General features: G+C 43.7%; 1 protein-coding gene across 4 annotated transcripts in view; it reads right to left on the bottom strand.

Annotated features, from left to right (window-relative positions):
* Window positions 1-20,899, bottom strand: part of ift81 (intraflagellar transport 81 homolog) — a 225,098-nt gene that overhangs the window by 164,260 nt on the left and 39,939 nt on the right. For 3 of the 4 annotated variants that reach the window (XM_072495113.1, XM_072495115.1, XM_072495124.1), the window contains exons 8-10: window positions 18,769-18,853; window positions 15,742-15,905; window positions 10,262-10,357 (exon numbers count right to left, since the gene is read on the bottom strand). In XM_072495113.1, coding sequence (XP_072351214.1) covers window positions 10,262-10,357; window positions 15,742-15,905; window positions 18,769-18,853 — 345 coding nt within the window. The remainder of the gene's footprint in view (window positions 1-10,261; window positions 10,358-15,741; window positions 15,906-18,768; window positions 18,854-20,899) is intronic. The other variant, XM_072495120.1, reaches the window with a different exon arrangement.

Here is a 20,899-nt window from a genome sequence, read left to right on the forward strand (position 1 = left end):
TACATACAGGTTCGAGATTTTGCCAGAAAGGAGATACAGAGCTTCCCGGTGGAGCCGGCCTCCACATTGCTGGAGGAGGTGCTGACGACAGGGGGACTGGAGAAGGGGGTAGTGTCAGCGGTTTACGGAGCTATTTTGGAAGAGGACAAGGCACCACTGGAAGGGATCAAAGAAAAGTGGGAGGAAGAGTTGGGAGAGGATATGGAGGAGGGGTTCTGGTGTGAGGTGCTCCAGAGAGTAAATGCCTCCACCTCGTGCGCGAGGTTGGGGCTGATACAGCTGAAGGTGGTATACAGAGCACACCTCACGAGGGCGAGGATGAGCCGATTGTTTGAAGGAGTAGAAGATGTGTGTGAGGGGCAGATGTTGTAGCCTTCGCCTCGTTGATCGCCCGAAGGCAGATCCTGATGGGTTGGAGAGCAACCTCCCCACCCTGGCGTGGCGGGGGGACCTGTTGGAATTCTTGACTCTTGAGAAGGTTAAGTTTGAACTGAGGGGATGGATGGAGGGCATTATTCATCATGCACTTTCAAGAACTGGATAACATCGAACATTGGTTGGTGTGGGGGGGGGGTTGGTGTTGATGGTGACTATGGGTGATTCCGGATTCCTTTTTGTCATTCGTCTATGTGGACATGTGAGCTAATGTTTGGGGTTTGGTGGGAGGATGTTATTGATATGGATTTTGACATATTTGTTACTATTATTGTTTATTGTTGGTGGGAAAATGTGAAAAAGGAGAATAAAAAAATATTTAAAAAAAAAAAAAAAAAAAAACTGGATTTCTCCATTTTTGAGATGGCCTGGATTTTAAACAGTGTGACACTTTGAAGTGTGATGTCTGAAGTGTGACACATATATCTAAAAATAAAACTCTTCTACAAAGGCTGCTCTCCTTAGAGGAACGAAGGTTAAGAGCAGATTTGATAGAGATCTTCAAAATCATGAACGGTTTTGATTGAATAAGGGGAAACTGTTTCCATTCGCAGAATGGTTAATTAATGGAGCGCACAGATTGAAGGTGATCGGCAAAACAACCATAGGTGACATGAGAAAACATTTTTATGTGGTGGGTTGGCATTTATTTTGTTAAATCATTCATGACTTTGAACATCTCTTCTTTTAGTCTTCTCTGCTCTAACAGCCTTAGTTTCTCCAGTCTCACAATATAACTGAAGTCCCTCATCTTAAAAGATTTGTTTCTTAGGGGTCGGTTTGCAGGTCTGAAGGAGCTGGAAGTTTCAGTAGTGATATAAAAGATAATTGGATAGATACTTGAAGGGTAAACATTTACTGATTAGCTCTATCAAAGAGGCCTGATGGCCAAAAGGCTCCCTCCTGTACGATATAATTCTATGAATATTGGGATCTCTAAATTTTGGGTTTCAAGATGAATAATTAATATTGTTACCTGCTCTTTTTATAAATAGATTATAAATATACACACAAGGCAGCCGATAATTCTTTTTCAGAAAATAATTGTTGATCAGGATGACCTTCAAATGCAGGTAGATTTAAATTATAATTTTCTTTGCAATAGAATTCAACACAAAATTGCAAATAAAATGCTTTCCTATCTGATATGATGAACAACTGATAACAAACTTACTGGATTCAAACTTACAAAACTTGAGTGTTCAGGGTGGCACAGTGGTTAGCACTGCTGCCTCACAGCATTAGGGACCCGGGCTCAATTCAGGGCTTGGGAGACTTTGTATGTGGAGTTTGCACATTCTTCCTGTGTCTATATGGGTTTCCTCCGGGTGCTCCAGTTTCCTCCCACAGTCCAAAGATGTGGTTAGGTGGATTGGCCATGCTAATTTGCCCCTTGGGTCCAAGGGTGTGCAGGTTAGGTAGGGTTTCAGGGATAGGGCAGGGGAGTGGGTCGAGGTAGGGTGCTCTTTCGGAGGATTGGTGCAGACTTGATGTGCCGAATGGCCTCCTTCTGTAATGTAGGGATTTTATGTGATGTGGGCTAAAATTATTTAATGTAGGTTTATTTTGTAAATGTTTTTATTGGTTTTCACATTTTATGTTACAAATTCCAATTTGTGCTTTAAATTTACAAGCTTCATCACCGTGGAACAACCAGATAATTTTTTTTTTAAAATTACAAGTGAGAGATAATTGGACTGTCCTGTGTTGGCCCCAGCTTGCCTTGCGCGGTGTGTTGTTGTTCCCTCTGTCTTTTCCTGCTCGTCCTTGGGCTCGTTTCTTGCAGGTTGTATCCCAAGTTCTTTTTAATGGGCTCTTGCTGCCCCCTCGCTCCTCTTCCCTTCCTTCCACCCCACCTTTCTTTTTCCTTTGCATTCCATGGCACGTCTGTGCCGAGAAGGGTTCTTTGGTGGGCGATTAGGGAGGCAAAGGCTAGGGTGTCCGCCCCCTCCCCATAAAGAGTTCTGGCTTATCTAAAACCCTGAAAATGCCCACTTTTGGGCCTGGCTCCACCCTCACCCCCACATCCATGGACAGTGCCCCAAAGGAGATTGTCTAGAACCCAATAAGTCAGGGGCCTCTTGCACCATTCACATTTGTCCTCTACCTCCGGGAAGAACCTATTCATTCGGGTTCTGGTTAGGCGCGCTCTGTGCACCACCTTTAGCTGCATTAGGCTCAGCCCTGCACATATGGAGGTGGAGGTCGCCCTATTTACTGCTTTGCTCCAGTATTCCCCCCTACCCCCTTACTTCCATGCCTAGTTATTCCTCCCATTTTTCCCTTGTCTCATCGGAGGGGAAGCATGCCTCCATCAACAGTCGTCCATACAGGTTCCCAGTTCACTTTCCCTAGGTCGCCCACGTCCAGCCGTTCCTCAACTAGTGAGTGTCCTGGCTTCTGGGGGTTCGTCGTTGTTTCCCAGGGAGGAAGTTCTTGCCCGATATATATACCACATCTTGTTTTTTTTAGGTAGATGGAATCTCTCCGTGAGTTCCTCCCGGGTCGATAGTCTGTCTGTGTGCATGTTGCGAACCTTCAGTGTCCCTTCGCTCTGTCTCCACCTTTTGAAGGTGGTGTCCATCGTTGCGGGCATGAACCTGTGATTATTACAGGTGGGGGACAAAGTGGACATCTCGGTTAGGCAGAAATGTTGTCTCATTTGATACCACATTCAGAGCATGGCTATAACCACTAGGCTTTTTGAGTGTTTGGTCAGAGAGGATGGGAGTGTAGTCATGACTAGGGCTCGGAAGGACATCCCTATGCAGGAACGTTCCTCCATCGACTTCCGGTGGCAGCCATGGTGAGAGTGGTTGCACATTTGGCAGCTCCTGCCCGAGGCGTCTTTTTTGGTTCTTTTCCCCGGGTGCCGAGTGAATGTTTTGGAGGAAAAAGGTGCAGAAGTGGTGGAGGAAAGATATATTCCACTGGTGAGATCGGTGGATGGATTCGCGGACCAGAAGTGGGTCTAGAAGAAAGGAGCTGCAGGAATAAGAAACACTTCATGCAATACAGGGGAAGATGGCGGAGAGTAGTGGGTAGGCCCTACCAGCCCACAGGTCGACGGAGCAATTAGTTGACTTTCGAAATTAAAAGTTCAGCCAACAGACAAGGGACGCTCAGGAAGTCCTGGAAAAAGTGGTAGACCCGTTGAAAGCGGGGATTGACTGTGTGGAGCTGAGGCTGGAGCCCAGAGCCAGACGATCCAAAAGATAGAGGAGGTGATGGGGGAGCACGAGGAGCAGCTTACCTCATTGGCGACTGAAGTTGGGATGCTGAGGGAGACCCAGAAGGGGCTCAAGGGGAAAGTGCAGGATTTGGAGAACCGCCACCGGAGGCAGAATCTGAGAAGAGTGGAGAGGGCATCGAGGGAGCAGACGCAGGCTCTTATGTGACCAAGATGTTAGAGAAGCAAATGGGATGGGGCCCTTGACCGGCCCCTGGAGGTCGATCAGGCGCATTGGGTGTTTACGAGGAAGTCTCAGACGAATGAGCCGCCGAGGGGGATGGTGGTGAGGCTACACCGGTTCTTGGACAAAGAAGATCTTGTGGTGGGCCAGGCGGACGAGGAGATATACCTGGGAAGGCAATGAGCTTCAATTATATCAGGACCTGTACCCGGAACTAGCATAGAGGAGAGCCAGATTCAACTGGGTCAAGGCTGCCCTCTTTAAGGAGGTGACATTCGGGATGTTGTACCTGGGGGGGGAGGAGGAGAGAAGAGGGGGGGGGGGGGGAGAGGGAAAGGGAGAATAAATTAAATATGGGAAGAGTGAGGTCATCCCGATTCAAGCAAGGGGTCAGGAGGGGAGCTGGGCAAGCTGCCGAAAGTGGTGGGGACGAACTTTGGGAGGGTCAGCGTGGGAGCAGATGGAGGCAGCCTCATTTAAGGATACTAGTTTAGGGGCACTGTTGACGCCACGTCTGCCGTTCTCACCGGCAAGGTACTCCATAAACCCGGAGGTGGTGGCGGCCAGGAGGGTGTGGAGACAGTGGCAGCAGCACCCGAGGTTGGAGGATGCCTCAGTTTGGGCATGCATCTGTGAGAATCATAGATTTGCTCCGGGGGGGGGGGGGCTAGACGCAGGGTTCTAGGGGTGGCGACGGGAAGGGATCAAGTGGCTTTGGGACCAATTTGTGGGGGGGCAGCTTCTCGAGCCTAGAAGAACTGGAAACAGAGTATGAACTACCCTGTGGGAATGAGTTCCGATATTTAGAGGTACGGGATTATGCTAAGAAGAAGATGCCATTCCTTTCCTGATCTGCCACTCCCAGGACTGCAGGACAAGCTGGTGTCGAAAACAAGAGTTGGCGAGGGTAGGGTGTCGGAGTTTTATAAGGAATTAATAGACTGGGAGGGTGTCCCGATAGGAGAAGTTAAACTGAAGTGGGAGGAGGAGCTGAGGAGAGAGCTGGAGGCTGGATGATGGGAAGAGGTTCTGAGGAGAGTGAACACATCCTCTTTGTGTGCTAGGATTAGCCTTATTCAATTCAAAGCGGTTCATCGAGCGCATCTGCTCTCCCAACTGCACCAGGTTCAATTTGTGCAGTTGCCAGAATGAGCACGTTCTTTGAGGGGGTGGAGGATAGGTGTGGGCGGTGCACGGGAGGGCCCGCAAACCATGTCCACATATTTTGGGCTTGTCTGCAGCTGGAGGGATTCTGGCGGGGGTTCGCTGATGTTATGTCTGAGGTACTGAAGGTGAAGGTAATCCCTCCAGTTCTGTCCCTCTCCCTTGCGGGTTCATCGTGAAGACTTTGCTTTTGCTCAGGTTAAGTTTGCAGCCTGAAAAGGTTCCAAACTCCTTTAAGAGTTTCATGATCCCTTCCATGCTGGCTTGGGTGTTCGAGATTTGAGGAGCAGGTCATCTGCATAGAACAAAACTCTATGATCTCTGACCCCCTCTGGATACCTCTCCAGCCTTTTGCCATTTTGAGGGCGAACAGCCAGGGGAATAGCAGGCATTCCTGCCTCGTGCCTCTGTGCAGCTGGAAGTATTTAAAGCTGGCGGTGTTAGTCCATACGCTCAACCATGGGAGCGCTGTATAGTAGCTTCACCCAGAAGCTGAACCCTGATCCAAGCCCAAACCGCTCCAGTACCTCTGAGGTACATAGAACATAGAACATTACAGCGCAGTACAGGCCCTTCGGCCCTCGATGTTGCGCCGACCTGTGAAACCACTCTAAAGCCCATCTACACTATTCCCTTATCGTCCATATGTCTATCCAATGACCATTTGAATGCCCTTAGTGTTGGCGAGTCCACTACTATTGCAGGCAGGGCATTCCACGCCCTTACTACTCTCTGAGTAAAGAACCTACCTCTGACGTCTGTCTTATATCTATCTCCCCTCAATTTAAAGCTATGTCCCCTCGTGCTAGATATCACCATCCGAGGAAAAAGGCTCTCATATATCTCTAAGCTGCAGATATCTCTAAGCTGCAGATATCTTAAAAAGGAGTGTCTTTGGATATCAAACTGCTGGCGTGGCTGTTCAAAATATGACAAATGACAAGGAAGCACCAATCAAGATATCTCCTGGCCTACATATGCTCTGAATCCATGGTCCATAAGACCTGTTGGGAAATCTGGGTTTCCCTGAATGGGAGAGAGAGCGGAAGTCAATTTAAATCTTCCTTCCAATTAACGGGCCATCCTCCACGTTCTGAATGTGTTCATAATTGTAGGATACTCTTACTTAACAGATCCAGTCTTGAAGACTTTGTAGACTAACAGGACTTGTAAATTTGCTTACTGGCCTGCTTCAACATTGTGGCAAATGGAGGAGGGGTCCTCTCTAATCCAATCTCTTATAAATCTAAAATGAGAGGCTAATTGATACATTTTAATGTTCAGCCATCAAATCCCCCACTTGGAACCTGGGAGCTTCAATTTAGCCAACTTCTAATGAGGTTTCATTTTGTTCCATATAAACAAACTAATCATCCCATTAATCTCCTTTAAGACCCCAGCAGACAACATAGGCAGCATCTGCAAAGGATACATTAACCTAGGTAGCACATTCATCTTAATTAATGTAATCCTGCTCAGTCATGAAAACTGGAGGGAGGACCAGCGGGACTGGTCCCACCTATTAGGTGCAATCAACTGGGGGAAATTTGCCTTGTACAATTGGTTAAAGAGGTAACTACAACACCCAGGAAAGTAAACCCCCAGGGGGACCACCTGAATGGGAAGTTAACAAAAGTCTTCCTCTGAGACAATCTACTAGGACAGCCTCAGACTTTATAAAATTGATCTCATAACTGGAGAAAACCAGTCCTCCTGGTGATCCTCCCCGATCTGACGTCCATTGCCACTTCCTCGCAGGCGGCCCTGGCTGCCCTGTGGCTGACCCTCCGAGGAACAGGGCATCCCATCTGATTTTGACCGCATCCAACAGTCTGGCCATGCATGGCATACCTGAATCCCGGCTGGTCTCCACCGTGGCATGGCTGCGAGCTGTGAGAGGTTCGCTGTGCAGGAGCGGTTGAAGTGCTGCTCTCCCTTATTAGTAGGGGACTGGTGCGCGCGGTCCCGGTGAATAAGCCGGCACAATCATGATTTGGCCCATGGAGGCTTGTTAAGTGAACCAATTAACGTTTTACTCTCAAATAGTAACTCAAGGAAAAGAGGGGCATGGTCGGAGATCACAATACTACCTATAAATGCAGGAGGCCACCAAATGTAAGAATCTTCTTGGCATAGAGAAGCAGTCAATTCTAGTATGACATTGATGAGGAACAGAAAAAAAAAAAGAAGTAAATTCTTTATCTTCAGGATGCAGGGTTTGCCACACGTCCAAATAACCCACCTCCTCACAAACCAATGCTGAGGCCCTTGCCTGTTGGCCAGCAGGACTTCCCGTCACTGGGAGTTTATCCACCAAGGGATTCAGGGGACAATTGAAATCCCCACTAACAAAGGAATTAGCTGACCCCAACTCCACAAAATCCATGAAGACTTTAATAAACTCTGGGGAATGATTAAGCGGGTCTTAGATATTAATCATCGAAACAGATTCTCCATATTCAAGTCCCCTAACAATCACATATCTACCTCACTTGCCCTTCACACAATTCTCTACCTTGAAAGGAACATTATTGTTGACTAAAATTGCGACACCACTACCTCTGGTAGAGGACAAGGCAAAAGAAAACCTGCCCCACCCAGTCCCGCTTCAACTTTAAGTGCTCCTTGTCATCTACATGAGTTTCCTGCAAAAAGGCTATGTTCACTTTATCCTTTTTAAGGAAAGCCAGGATCTTTTCTCTTTTAATAGAATGATGTACTCCCTGCACATTCCAGGAGCATAGTCTGAAATTAGCCACCATCATTGCTCAATTAACTAGAAGAAATATAGCACAGCATTTTGCTGCACGTTCAGGAATGCTGCAAAACACATATCCCCCATCTCAGTCTTCCAGAGGCATCATATACTCCATATGGCACTTTTTACCCGGATAGGAAACCTAACTTCCACTAGACTCTGTCGAAGGAATTTTCTGAGTCCAGGGAGATGATCACTTCTGGTATTCTCTCCCCGGATGGGGTCATTATCACATTCAGCAGACGCCTGTTTGATGTTAGTTGCCTGCCCTTGACAAAGCTCATCTGGTCCTTTGCGACCACCTCCGGTACACAGCTATCCAGCCACCTAGCCAGGGGTTTTGCCAGGATTTTTGCATCTACACTCAGTCAGGTCTTTGTCTTTCTTGGGTATCAGCGATATTGAAGCTTCCGCCAGTGTTGGCGACAGGGTGCCCCTTACCAGTAAGTCCGCAACATCTACCGCAGGTGCGGAGCCAGTGCTGCCGTGAATTTTTTGTAGTCACGTGCCAGAATCCATCTGGCCCTGACACCTTCCCACCTGCATGGAGTTGATACTTCCCCTAGTCCTAGTGGTGCTTCCAGGTCCCGTCTCCTATCTTGCCCCATGACTGGCATGTCCAGTCAGTCAAGGACCTGCTTCATCCTCAAGTCTCCTTCGGAGAGCTCGGAGGTATACAGCCCCCGGTAGAGGGCCTCAAAAGCCTCGTTGACCTTTTCCGGCTCAGCTACCAGCCTGCCATTGCTGTCCCTAACCTATGCTATTTCCCTAGTGGCTGCCTGCTTTCTCAGCTGGTGAGCCAGCAGGCTTTGTCTCCATGTTTGTAAAAAGTCCCATGTGTCTGGCAGAGATGGTGCGTTGCTTTCCTCGTGGAGAGTAGGTAGAAGTCCATTTGTAGCTTTTTCCTCTCCACCAGAAGCTCTATGGTTGGGGCAGTGGAGTACCGCCGGTCCACCTCCAGTATAGAATCGATTAGTTATTGCCTAGCTGCCCTCTCCTTCAGGTCTCTGTGTGCTTTGTACAAGATAATTTTTCCTCATGGTCAGCGGTATCCTGGAAGGGACATCAGTGGTCCTTTTAACGTGTACACTCCCAACTGGGACACAAAATTCATAAAGAAGACCATGGCAGAAATCTCCGACATAAACACCCATTGACTCATCATTGGGGGGGGGGCGGGGGGGCGGGGGGGGGGGGGGGGGGGCTCGGTGCATGGCCTGGCAGTCCATCTCGTTCAAATGTGGATGGAGCCTCACCGCCCCGCGTGCTTGCCGTCATCTCATTCTTCTCTTCATGCTTTTGTTGCCTTTTCCATCCTTTATGCCCCTGGATCTGCTGCCGCTTTGGCATGCCCTGTCCTGATGGTGTTGGAGGAGGGCAAGGGGTTTTTCCTCCAGATTTTAATGGGCTATTTCAGGCTTAAAGTGACTTTTTCCAAGTTACATCCCGTCACTGGAAGTCGAGTTATTTGATATAGCTGTGACATTTATTTATGATTTAAGTATATTTAAATAGAAAGAAGCAAGTAACTTACATAAAGTTTTGTAGAATATTTACTTAATTTGTAGGAAACCAGAGCACCCTGAGGAAATCACACAGATACGGAGATAGAGTGCAAAACCCACTCAGACAGTCACCAAGGCCGGAATTGAACCCGGGTCCCTGGCGCTGTGAGGCAGCAGTGCTAACCACTATGCCACCCATATAGAATAATCCATACAGAAATGATTGTAGGATAGAATTAACTGTAATTTGTAACGCAGTAACTATATCAAAAAATAAAATTTTCTGCATAATGGATTCCCATGATTATCGAGAATACTGGCATTTTCCATAAATTACTCTAGTCGGTGGGTGCTTAGTTTTATGCAGTCGGAGTATTTTAATGCCCATTGATGAGAGGGGCATTATGCCCATCGGATATAATTGGGGCGGTGGTGGCATAATGGTATTGTCGCTGGACTAGTAATCCAGAGATCCAGGATAGTGATCTGGGGACCTGGGTTTGAATTCCAGATGATGGAATTTAAACTCAATAATATCTGGAATTAAAAGTCTAATGATGACCATGAAACCATTGTCGATAGTCATAAAAACCCATCTGGTTCACTAATGTACTTTAGGGAAGGAAATCTTCCGTCCTTACCTGGGCTGGCCTACATATGATTCCAGACCACACAGCAATGTGGTTGACTCTTAACTGCCCCCTCAAGGGCCATTAGGGATGGGCAATAAATGCTGGCACAGCCTGCGACGCCCACGTCCCATGAACAAATTTTTTTAAAAGGCTGGATATTAACCCAGAATTTAGAGCTGGAGTTCCTGTCTCACTCACCAGGATTGAATTCTACATCTTTTGACTCTAGTCATTCAGCCAAAGGCATTGTAAAATATTTGAAAAACAACTGTACACAAATATGCCCTACTACATTTTTAGAAATGGAATCAACCAGGAGCTCATCGGTCATAATAGCGTTCACATTATCCTTACCTGTTGACGAAAGAGGAAAAGTTTGTCATCCGTTGGATCATTTCTCATCATTCTCTTTTCAATTAGTTGATTAATTTGTGTATTGACCTCTTGGATCTAAAAATTGAAAGCAGTGATATCAAAATAATGAACTGTTTCTAAGAATGCTGGGTTTTAAATAATGCATATATATTAAATAAAACAACTTAAAATGTTGAATATATTTGACTATAAGGAAACACTACAAATGTTAAGTACTGTGCAATTACAGCTTTAATTAAAAGCCTCTATAGATAATGCTGTTTGCAAAATCACATTTACAAAGATAAATCACATTTTAAAATACATATTTTGGAACTATGATGCTATAAAGGACTAAATGCTAGATCTTTTAGGTTTAAGCTTTATTGTTGGTCAAAATGCTTAGCATGGTAACAATATTAGCCATTGGAGTAAATGAACATCTCTTGCTTGGTCATATTAACCATCCTTTATTGTGAATCATTTGAAGTGATAAGTTCAAATTTAAAAACTTCTGATCCAAGTCAGAAGTTAATCACATAATGAAATGTCAAATACAGACAAACTAATATTGGAGACTGCTCAGCACAATGGAAAATCAGTAACTTGCAGATAGTTCAGCAATCTCCCACATTGTGTATGGAAGGAACCCCAGGTTCTTCTGTGAGGCGCTATCATCAGAAATTGGATATCACAACAGAAGGGCAAAAACTGGTCGGTAAACCAGCAGCCTGATCAAATTAACCACCTGGGATGGGTTTCCGGCATCTCATATTCCTTTGAAATGTCATGCAGGAAACACTAGTTTAAACTGATTCCAAAGCAAAATACTGCAGATGTTGGAGATCTGAAATAAAAATCATAAAATGTTGGAGACACTCAGTACATCAGGCAGTATCCATGGAGAGGGAGAGAAAAGTCGTCATTTCAGGTAAAGACCTTAGAAATGGAATAGTTACAGATGGTTTAATGTTTTCAGCAAGTACAGGAATAGGGAAAGGGGGGAGGAGAGATACTTTGTTTCCCTCTCCACAGATGCTGTCTGAGCTGTTGCGTATTTCTAGCATTTCTATTTTTTATTTTCCGAGGCTAAATTGATTGGTAGTAGACAGACAGGATGACCAATATGTGTTGAACAGATAAAAGCAAATTACTGCGGATGCTGGAATCTGAAACCAAAAGAGAAAATGCTGGAAAATCTCAGTAGGTCTGGCAGCAGCTGTAGGGAGAGAAAAGAGCTAACGTTTCGAGTCCAGGTAATCCGCAGCGATCGGTGCTGCGACCCCAGGTATTCACTTCAGATATTAATGATTTAGATGAGGGAACTAAATGTAATATCTCCAAATTTGCAGATGACACAAAGCTGGGTGGGAGAGAGCTGTGGGGAGGACGCAGAGATCCTTCAGTGTGATTTGGACAAGTTGAATGAGTGAGCAAATGAATGACAGATGCAGTATAATTTGGATAAATGTGAGGTTATCCACTTTGGTAGCAAAAATGGGAAGACAGATACAGGTTGGTATCAGAATAGCCATAAATTAGGAGAGGAGAATGTGCAACAAGACCTGGATGTCCTCATACACCAGTCACTAAAAGTAAGGCAAATGGAATGTTGGCCTTCATAGCGAAAGGATTATAGTATAGGAGCAGGGATGTCTTGCTGCAATTATACAGGGTCTTGGTGAGGCCACACCTGGAATATTGTTTTGATCTCCTTATCAGAGGAAGGATGTTCTTGCTGAAGGTGATGTGCAGAGAAGGATTATCAGCCTGATCCCGGAGATGACAGGAATGACATGAAAAATTGAGTCGGTTAGGATTGTATTCGCTGGAGTTCGGAAGAATGAGGGGGCATCTCATAGAAATCTGTAAAATTCTTGTCAGGACTATATAGGGTAGATGCAAGAAGGATGTTCCCGATGGTGGTGGTGTCCAGAACCAGGGGTCATAGTCCGAGGATACGGGGTAGACCATTTAGGACAGGGATGAGGAGAAATTTCTTCACCCAGAGAGTGGTCAGCCTGTGGAATTCACTACCACAAAGTAGAGGCCAAAACATTGTATGTTTTCAAGAAGTAGTCAGATAAAGCACTTGGGGTGAAGGAGGTCAAAGGATACGAGGGGGTGGGGAAGATGGGATCAGGCTATTGAGTTTGGTGATCAGCCATAGTTAGGGGGAATAGATACATGCAGAGAGCACGAGTCCCAAAGGCTGCCTGGTGCCAAGATTAAGGACATTGCCTCCAGGCTGGAGAGAAACTAGAGTGGGGGGGGGTCCACTTGTCGTAGTGTACATGGTTACCAACAGCATAGGTAGGATTAAGGAAGAGGTTCTGTTGAGGTAATAATAATAATTTTTATTGCCACAAGTAGGCTTACATTAATGCTGCAATGAAGTTAATGTGAAAAGCCCTAGTAGTATGAGAGGTTAGGGGCAAATATAGGGCCACAAAGGTAATAATATTAGGATTACTATCCGAGTTAGTTCTGCAACAAAGTTATTGTGAATCTGATATTGTGCAATGAATTAGGGTTAATTAGTAATGTCATAGTAAAAGATCCACTGGGAAATAGTGATGATAACACAATTGAATTCCATATTAAGTTTGAAAACAACATTCTTCAATCTTAGAGGAATTTTAAACTTAAATAAAGCCAACTTGTTTGGGACAGCTGGCCAACCTTGATTGGATAAATAGATTAAAAGGAATAGCTGTAAATAAACAATGGGGAAGATCTAAAGAAACAATTGAAAATATTCAACAAAAATACATTCCAGTGAGTAACAAAAACTCAGCAAGAAAAAATTATCCATGGCTCAATAAGGAAGTTAAAATAGCATTAGATTAAAATATGTATAGAATGTTGCAAATGATAACACCAAGTCTGAGGATTGAGAGTGTTTTAGAATGCAGCAAAAGGCCACTAAAAACTCAGCCTGACATCAGTAATCAGGAAAGTGCTAGAATCTATTATTAAAGAAACCTTAACAGTAAACTTAGAAAAGCACAGTATGATTATAACAAGTCAACATGGTTTTACAAAAGGGAAATGCTGTTTGACAAATTATCTAGAGTTTTTGAGGGTGTGACTGTGACTGGTAGGTAGATAAAGGGGAACTAGTAGATATGGTATACTTGGATTTCCAGTCAATAAGGTGCCACACAAAAGGCTAGTACACAAGATACATAGAGTTGGAGGTGATATATTAGCATTGATAGAGGATTCCTTCAAGGACGGGAAGCAGAGAAAAAGGATAAACAGGAATTTCAAGCTGGCAGGCTATGATTAGTGGAGTGCCGCAAGGATCATTGCTGGGGCTTCAGCAATTTACATTCTATACTAATGACTTAGATGAAGAGTCAGAGTAATGTATCTAAGTTTCTGATGATACAAAGCTAGGTGGGAATGCAAGCTGTGCAAAGAGATATAAACTAGTTAAATGAGTGGACAAGATAGATGGCAAATGGTTTAACATGGGGAAGTGTGGTTATTCATGTTGTTCATATGAATAAAAAAATCAGAATATATTTTATAAGGCGTAACGTTTGTAAGTGTTGATGTTCAGATAGCCTTAGGCCTATGCAGCTGGCTTTGTATAAGTTTACGGTTCTTGTTTCTGATTGGATCTTATTTTCAAGGAAACCTTGCATAAGGAGCTCAAAAATTGAGCATGCAGGTATAGCAAGCATTTAGGAAAGCAAATGGCATGTGGGAGATGTTGGACACTGTGTGATCCTTTGCAAAGTGATTGGGTTACAAGAATAAATAAGTCTTCCTACAATTGTATGGGGCTTTGGTGAGGCTACAACTGGAATACGGTGTGCAATTTTGGTCTCCATATTTAAGGAAAGATGCACTTGCATTGGTGGCAGTAAAGCAAAGTTTCACTAGATTGGTCCCTGGGGTGAGAGCATTGTTCTATAATGAGAGACTGTAAATTGGGTTTATATTGGGTTTATTGTGGGCAGCACGGTAGCATTGTGGATAGCACAATTGCTTCACAGCTCCAGGGTCCCAGGTTCGATTCCGGCTTGGGTCACTGTCTGTGCGGAGTCTGCACATCCTCCCAGTGTGTGCGTGGGTTTCCTCCGGGTTCTCCGGTTTCCTCCCACAGTCCAAAGATGTGCAGGTTAGGTGGATTGGCCATGATAAATTACCCTTAGTGTTGGGTGGGGTTACGGGGTTATGGGGATAGGGTGGAGGTGTTGACCTTGGGTAGGGTGCTCTTTCCAAGAGCTGGTGCGGACTCGATGGGCCGAATGGCCTCCTTCTGCACTGTAAATTCTATGATATTCTCTGGCGAATTGAAACATTCAAGATTATGAAGGAGCTTGACAGGGTAGATCCTGAGAAGTTATTTTCCCGAGCTGGGAGATTGTGTGTTTCAGGATAACGGGCTGATCATTCAGGACTGAGATGAGGAAGAACTTATTCAGGTTGTGAATATGTGAAATGTTCTACTCTAGAGGGTGGTGGATGTGCATTGAATATATTTAAGGCCAAGATGGACAGATGTTTGCTCTCTTGGGGAATCAAAGAATATGGGGAGCAGCCAGGAGAGCGGAGTTGAAACCCACAATCATCCATGATCATGTTGAATGGTGTAGCAGATTCAAAGGGCTGTTTGGTCTTCCTGTGCTCCTATTTTTTGCGATTATTTCTATATGGGCAGGCAGTGCTGGATATACTCAGCATGTCCATCAGTATCGCAGAGGGAGGAGATAGGTTAACATGTCAGATGTGGACACTTTCAGAATAATTCTGGTGACGTTTCTGCATCAAAATGCAAAATTGTGCTTTTGTTATTCTACATGCCTATGGACCTGCTTTTCAACCATTTTGTTTTTTAATTTTCAGAATTTATCATTTTGATTTTTCTAAGTAAAGGCAATAATTCTTACATTTTTCATGGCATACAAACATTAGCTCAAATGTCCGAAGAGCAGATAATGGGCTGTTTTCAAAGAAAAGTCGGGAGCTGTTGGGTAGTGATTAGGAGATAGTTCTCTTCACTACCAATAGATACTGAAGGCAAATGAAAAGCCCCAATTACTGAGCCAGTGGAGATCAGCCTTGCTTTTATGGGCTAGAATGAAACCGGGTAGTGTGTTTAACCACTCAGGGAAACTACAAAATGTTGCTTACATTTCTTTCACCTCCATTTCGCCTTCCTTAAAAAATAATACCACTACAATTAATAAAGCCATAGTAACTATCACAATTATCAACAAGAGCAATGACATGAATTATGGTTTTCCCCAAAAGGTTTGGTGACACAATTGCATTATTTTCAACTTACAGACCAAGAATGATTGCTTCCTGAATCAGTGATGAATACATGCATCTGAGGCAGGTGGGCCACTATAGTTGTCATCTCATCTAGGAAAGAACTGGGGGGAAAATGTACATATGCACATACAGGTTGCATTTACTGAAATCAACATTTGAAGAAATACAATATCATCTTAACACCGCACCTTGGCTTCAAGCTCATTGAGGTCGGAGTGTCCCATAGCTGGCTCTGCTACCACTTTTTGCAAGTAATGAACAGTTTTTTTCTTACTCTCCAATTCCTTGGGAAGCTTGTCTGAAACCATGTATGTATTGAATTTTATTTCTTCATCCAGCCTCTTCATCAAGCCTGAAATTAATATTTAGTTCAGCTACTAAGAGTTAAACATTTTAATCTCAAATAAAACTATGCACATCATTTTATAGTAACTGCTTGTTGTTTTGAATCATTTTACTTTTGGTTTCTAAAAGTTCAGAACAGTATTGCTTATAACTATAACTTGTGAGCCTTCACTGGTTACAAGTTTCTGCAGCAACACTCATGTATGTTTAGATCCATCTGCCACCAAAGCGCAAACATTTCAATAATCCTCAATCAGGCTGCTAGTGGGTCTCTTCAACTTGTTGAACAAGTAGAACAACAATTTTCTGTCACATCATGAATCAACTGTGCCTTCTACTGGCTGAGCACAGGACTCTATTTACAGAAAAGCAACTGCTCTCCCTTTTGTTTCGCTTTTGGTTTTAAAATTTATAGAGTACCCAATTTTTCTTTCCGAATTAAGGGCGAATTTAGCGTGGCCAATCCACCTAACCTGCACATCTTTGGGTTGCGGGGGTGAAACCCACACAGACACAGGGAGAATGTGCAAACTCCACACAGACAGTGACCCAGAGCCGGGATTGAACCAGAGTCTCAGCACCGTAGGCAGCGGTGCTAACCACTGCACCGCCTCTTTTCTGCTTAGCTGCAAGGAAATAAACGCCAACCACAAATTAAGATGGAAGTGAATATTGACTAAAAGTGATTACACAATATAATATTCCATGGGGCTTTTGCTGATGAGTTCTACAGTGGTCTTCTCCATTTCGTAATGATTCCAATAACGAAGCAGCCCATGTCAGCCTACAGATGGACTTGCACAACTTCCACGTTTTATCTGTCAAGTGGCAGGTAACATCCAAACCAAACACATGCCACACAATGACAATCTCCAACAAGAAAAAACACAACCATTGTTTCTTAACCTTGCGCGGTAACTAGCCATCACTGAGTCACTGACCATCAATATTTAGAAGTTACCACTGACCAGAAGCTTAACTGGACCACCTCAATGAACAATGTGGCTACAGGAACAGGTCAGACACCATTGCAGTGCGTGATATCTACAGGATGCATGACAGCAAATCATGAAGCTTATTTTGATAGTTCGTTCCAGCCGTGAATTCTACCACCAAGACCCTGGGAAATTCTCTCTCCAAGTCCTAAACCATCCAGATTTCAACAAAAACTGGTATGTTTTTTCCAAAAATATATTTTATTCATAAAATTTATAAAAGTACATACCAAAGCATGTAAGTTGAATGTTGCAGGAAGTGCAATTGATTACAATATGCATACCATGTCAGGCATACAGCTCAAGGAGTTCTAAATTTTCCAGCCCTTCAATAGACTATGGCTGAATGGTTTTAGATGGTGGCCTTTCCCCACAGCACCTTTGTCGTGGCTGCTCCACGCTTTAGTGTATCCCTCAGCACATTATCCTGGACTTGGGAATGTGCCACTCTGCAGCACTCGGTTATGGACAACATTTTGCACTGGAAGACCAGCAAAGTTCAGGTGGACCAAAGAACATCTTTCACTGAGTCGATGGTCCTCCAGCCGCAGTTGGCACTTATCTTGGTGAGTGTCTCTGGATGCCCTTAGCTTACAGAGTCCTGGACTAAGATGCTAATGCTTCACTGCTGTTGGGGCTAAATCCTGGAATTCCCAATCAAACATTACAGGAGCACATCAGGACAAAAACAAGCTCCACTATCATCTTCAGGGTAATTAGGGATGGGTAACAAATGCCAATTGTCAGCACCATTCAGATACTGAGAACAAATTACTGGGTATCCGATACACAAATAAAAGAACACATCCTTCTTAGTTTGCATAAAATACGGTCTTCCTTTATCAGTCATGATGTCTGTAACAGAGCCATTTATTAAATATTGTTAGCAAGTCATGCTGGCCCTTATCCACTAAATCTGAGAAGGAGTGACCTGACGGAGCTATGGGGTGTTTGGAAATTGGGACTGGATTAAATGAAGAAGCGCACATCCATTGTGGACTAATTGGCTTGTTTATGTGCTGCAACATTTTGATGCTTGATGCTCTGTACAGCCTTCGAAGTGGCTTTTTCACATGAGAGAAGCTGGATAATATCAATTGGTGAGGTACTCCGATCCTATTCCCCACAACAAACACCTTTCCAATCTGTATGCTTTAGCACAATACTATATAATCATTCTTTGCTCTATTAGGTAAAACTAAGAAAAATTATAATTTTGGTGATAAGAGCTGGTTCCATCTATTTAATTGCATATAGATTAATGGAAAAGAGCATTACAAAGAGAACAAAGAAAAATTACAGCACAGGAACAGGCCCTTCGGCCCTCCAAGCCTGCACCGATCCAGATCCTCTATCTAAAACTGTCACCTATTTTGCATCGAGAGGCATAAATGCTGTGTTTTCTGTTAACTTCATGATCTGGACATTGGTAATCTGGTCTTTAATTGTTCTTCAATTAGTTTCTTCTATCTTATGCTGCATTTGAACTACTGAACATTAATTAACTTCATTGCAGTGTTAATGTAAGCCTACTTGTGACAATAAAAGTACAAAGTCTTACAACACCAGGTTAAAGTCCAACAGGTTTGTTTCGATGTCACTAGCTTTCGGAGCGCTGCTCCTTCCTCAGGTGAAGGAGCAGCGCTCCGAAAGCTAGTGACATCGAAACAAACCTGTTGGACTTTAACCTGGTGTTGTAAGACTTCGTACTGTGCTCACCCCAGTCCAACGCCGGCATCTCCACATTGTGACAATAAAAGGTAATTTATTTATTTAATTATGCAAGCATTCTATGATCTACATGTCCAATCAGAAGAAAGCAATGGAATCATTCTCACACTGCTTCCTGAATTTGGACTTTCATATAGCACTTACTTTCAGGCTTTGCATCAGCTGAAGCTTGTCGAAGGTCCTTCAACTGCTGTTGTGCTCTTTGCAGCCTTTGTTCTGCGTGGAATAACTGAAGAAAACATATAATGTAGAAGTCCAACATAATAAACACTGTAGAATATCGCTAAAAATGTGTTTTTTAGTAAATGGATTGAAACAGACAAGATTTATTTCCACGACTTGCACGTTTCTTTTTCTTTGAAAAACATTTTATTGAGGCATTTCTATATATACATCAAACAAAACCATAAAAAAAGCAAGCAAAAAGGAATACAAATACTCAAAACAAATAATTGAGACTTGCATGTTTCATGCAAATTGGAATTTAATATTAAACTAAATTACTATGTGAACAACATAGGTGGATTGGCCATGATAAATTGCCCTTAGTGTCCAAAATTGCCCTTAGTGTTGGGTGGGGTTACTGGGTTATGGGGATAGGGTGGAGGTGTTGACCTTAGGTAGGGTGCTCTTTCCAAGAGCTGGTGCAGACTCGATGGGCCGAATGGCCTCCTTCTGCACTGTAAATTCTATGATAATCTATGATAAACATACAGCTAATTACTTACATAAATGGGGAGACGGTGGCGTAGTGGTATTGTCACTGGACTAGTGACATTGGTATTGGCACTGCCGGACTAGAGACCCAGAGTACTGCTCTGGGGTCCCAGGTTCAATCCTACCACTGCAGATGGTGAAATTTGAATTCAATAAAAATCTGGAATTAAAAGTCTAATGCTGACCATGAAAACATTGCCGATTGCCGTAAAAACCCATCTGGTTCACTAATGTCGTTTAGGACATCCTTGCCTGGTCTGGCCTATATGTGACTCCAGACCCACAGCAATGTGGTTGACTCTCAACTGCCCCTCAAAGGCAATTGGGGATGGGTAATAAATGCTGGCACAGCCTGCAACACCCACGTCCCATGAACGAATAAAAAAAACGTACAATTGGTTGGTGTCTTTCTGAGAAGTTATGAATGTGTTCTAAGTTACCTGACTGGTGTCTTCAAGTCACATACTTGCTACAGCCAAGAAACAAATAAGCAATATTTGCAGGCTTCGACCAATCAAAGCTTGCGTTCAGGAGTGGCAACATGAGGGGGAAAAATGTTTACGCAGTGAGTGGATAGGATCTGGAATACACTGCCTGAGAGCGTAGTGGAGGGAGCATCAACCAAAGACATACAAGAGAACATTGAGTTATCAGAAAAAGAGGAATGTGGAGAACTATAGGGAGAAGGGGAATGGCACTAGATGGCATTCTCCTTCAAGAGCCAGCACAGACATGATGAACCAAATGACCTCCTTCAGTGCTGTAACCATTCTATGATTCCATGATTCTAGAAGAATAGCTGAACAATTTATTACTCTTGGAAGAACCAGTTGTTCAGGATCTCAAATAGAAATTAGAGGTTAAAGAATTGTAAATTTACATTCTACAGCAAATGTCTCATGTTAAATTCTATCCCTCCTGTCAAATTTCCCACAGTAGATATAAAGGTTTTGAAATTTGAGGTCAGTGTCCAACAAGAGCATTTACTGCTGACCTCAAAGAAAGCCTTGCTGATCTAGTGATCTCTGTGGTGAGAATTCGAACTCTCTTGACATGCAACCGAGTGTGGTGTAGTTTAAGGGAGATTTCAGTTTGATGATGCAGTTTAAAGAACTGTCCAAGCAACCAATCACACTAAAGAATTCTCACAGACAACCAACAAGGAATTGATTTTTTTTTTAAAATTCTAATTAAGGGACAATTTAGCATCGTCACTCCACCTACCCTGCACATCTTTGGGTTGTAGGGGTGAGACCCACACAAACACGGGAAGAATGTGCAAACTCCACATGGACAGTGACCCGGGACCTGAATCTCGGAACTTCTCAGAAATACACCAACCAATTGTACATTTTTTAAAAATTCGTCCATGGGACATGGGTGTCGCAGGCTGTGCCAGCATTTATTACACATCCCTAATTGCCATGCGGCAGCAGTGCTAACCACTGTGTCACTGTGCCACCCTAACTAGGATTTGAAATGCACTAAATTCAACCAACTTATTAAAATGTTTGTGTCGAGCTAAATACAAATTGATACATGCTGTTATGGGCCAGGG

This window comes from Scyliorhinus torazame, chromosome 1 (genome assembly GCF_047496885.1).
Source record: "Scyliorhinus torazame isolate Kashiwa2021f chromosome 1, sScyTor2.1, whole genome shotgun sequence".
In the NCBI taxonomy this organism is placed as follows: Eukaryota; Metazoa; Chordata; class Chondrichthyes; order Carcharhiniformes; family Scyliorhinidae; genus Scyliorhinus; species Scyliorhinus torazame.